This window comes from Peromyscus leucopus, chromosome 8b (genome assembly GCF_004664715.2).
Source record: "Peromyscus leucopus breed LL Stock chromosome 8b, UCI_PerLeu_2.1, whole genome shotgun sequence".
NCBI classification, from domain to species: Eukaryota; Metazoa; Chordata; class Mammalia; order Rodentia; family Cricetidae; genus Peromyscus; species Peromyscus leucopus.
Window position 1 is genome coordinate 7,578,242 of NC_051086.1, and position 1,424 is coordinate 7,579,665.

The 1,424-nt window shown below is 59.6% G+C and overlaps 1 protein-coding gene across 1 annotated transcript; it reads left to right on the forward strand.

The window, feature by feature from the left end:
* Positions 1-235: 235 nt before the first annotated feature.
* LOC114709502 (hemoglobin subunit alpha) lies at positions 236-1,121 on the forward strand. The gene is made up of 3 exons (XM_028893375.2): positions 236-395; positions 519-723; positions 886-1,121. Exons 1-3 carry the CDS (start codon positions 301-303, stop codon positions 1,012-1,014), a joined length of 429 nt encoding a protein of 142 aa, XP_028749208.1. The 5' UTR covers positions 236-300; the 3' UTR covers positions 1,015-1,121.
* Positions 1,122-1,424: the final 303 nt, after the last annotated feature.

Sequence of the window (1,424 nt, forward strand, 5' to 3'; positions counted from 1 at the left end):
CAAGGCACTGGGACCCTTACTTCTCCCCAAACACCATCACTGGAGACAAAAGAAGGGGCGAGAAGCACCCCTGAGGGTGATGAGGATTCCCTCCTCCCCACCCCACCGTCCCCGGTGGTGGCCGATCGCCGCCTCCAAGAACCCGCGCGCCCCCTGCCGGCCTTGCTCTGCAGCGCACCGCCCTAGCCAGCCAATGAGGGCCGACCCGAGGGCGGCCCCCCAGGTGCCGCACGTATATAAGTGCAACTTGCTGCAGGTCCAACACACTTCTGATTCTCACAGACTCAGAAAGGAATCATCATGGTGCTCTCTGCGGAGGACAAGGCCAACGTCAAGACTGCCTGGAGCAAGATTGGCGGCCACGGTGCTGAATATGGCGCGGAGGCTCTAGAGAGGTGAGACCCGGACCTCCGCTCTGTAAGGACCACGGGATCCAAAGCAGATCTGGTGTTCAAAGGGCAGGCAGCCCCTACCTGTGCTGTCCTGTGACCGCCTCTACTCCCACCTTCTTCCCACAGGATGTTCGGTAGCTTCCCCACCACCAAGACCTACTTCCCTCACTTTGATGTGAGTCACGGCTCTGCCCAGGTCAAGGCCCACGGCGAGAAGGTCGCCGCCGCCCTGGCCACCGCAGCTAGCCACCTGGATGACCTGCCCGGTGCCCTGTCTGCTCTGAGCGACCTGCACGCTCACAAGCTGCGTGTGGACCCTGTCAACTTCAAGGTGTGTGCTGGGGCCTGACGGCGGCGGGGACAGGGCAGCAGGATCTGGAACCCGCAGGGAGGGCGTGGGGCCCCTCATGCCCAGGGCAGGGAACCCAGTGAGAAAGGAAGCCCAGACAGCTAGGCGTCTACTGCCACGCACTCACCCTTCCTGTCTCCACAGCTCCTGAGCCACTGCCTGCTGGTGACCCTGGCCGCCCACCACCCTGCTGATTTCACCCCCGCGGTGCATGCTTCTCTGGACAAATTCCTTGCCTCTGTGAGCACCGTGCTGACCTCCAAGTACCGTTAAGCTGGAGCCTCAGGGCTGCCTCCTGCCAGGCTTGCCTTCTGGCCAGGCCCTCCCCCTCCCTCGCACCTGTACCTCTTGGTCTTTGAATAAAGCCTAAGTAGGAAGAAGCCTGTGTCCCTGGCTTGTCTGCACATGCAAAGGTGCTGGGACTGGTGTGGGAAGCCACCAGGACCTAAGCAGTGGTTCTCAACTTTCCCACGCTGTGACCCTCTAATACAGTTCCTCGAGTTGTGGTGACAAGAAATTATTTTGTTGCTACTTCATCAATGTAATTTTGCTACTGCTGTGATTTCTAATGTAACTATCTGGTATGCAGGGTATCTGCTATACGGTGCCCAAAGAGGTCACAATGCATAGCAGCGCCTCTAGGTGTCTAAGGGGACACATCCCTAGCCTGGGACTTAGGTCCC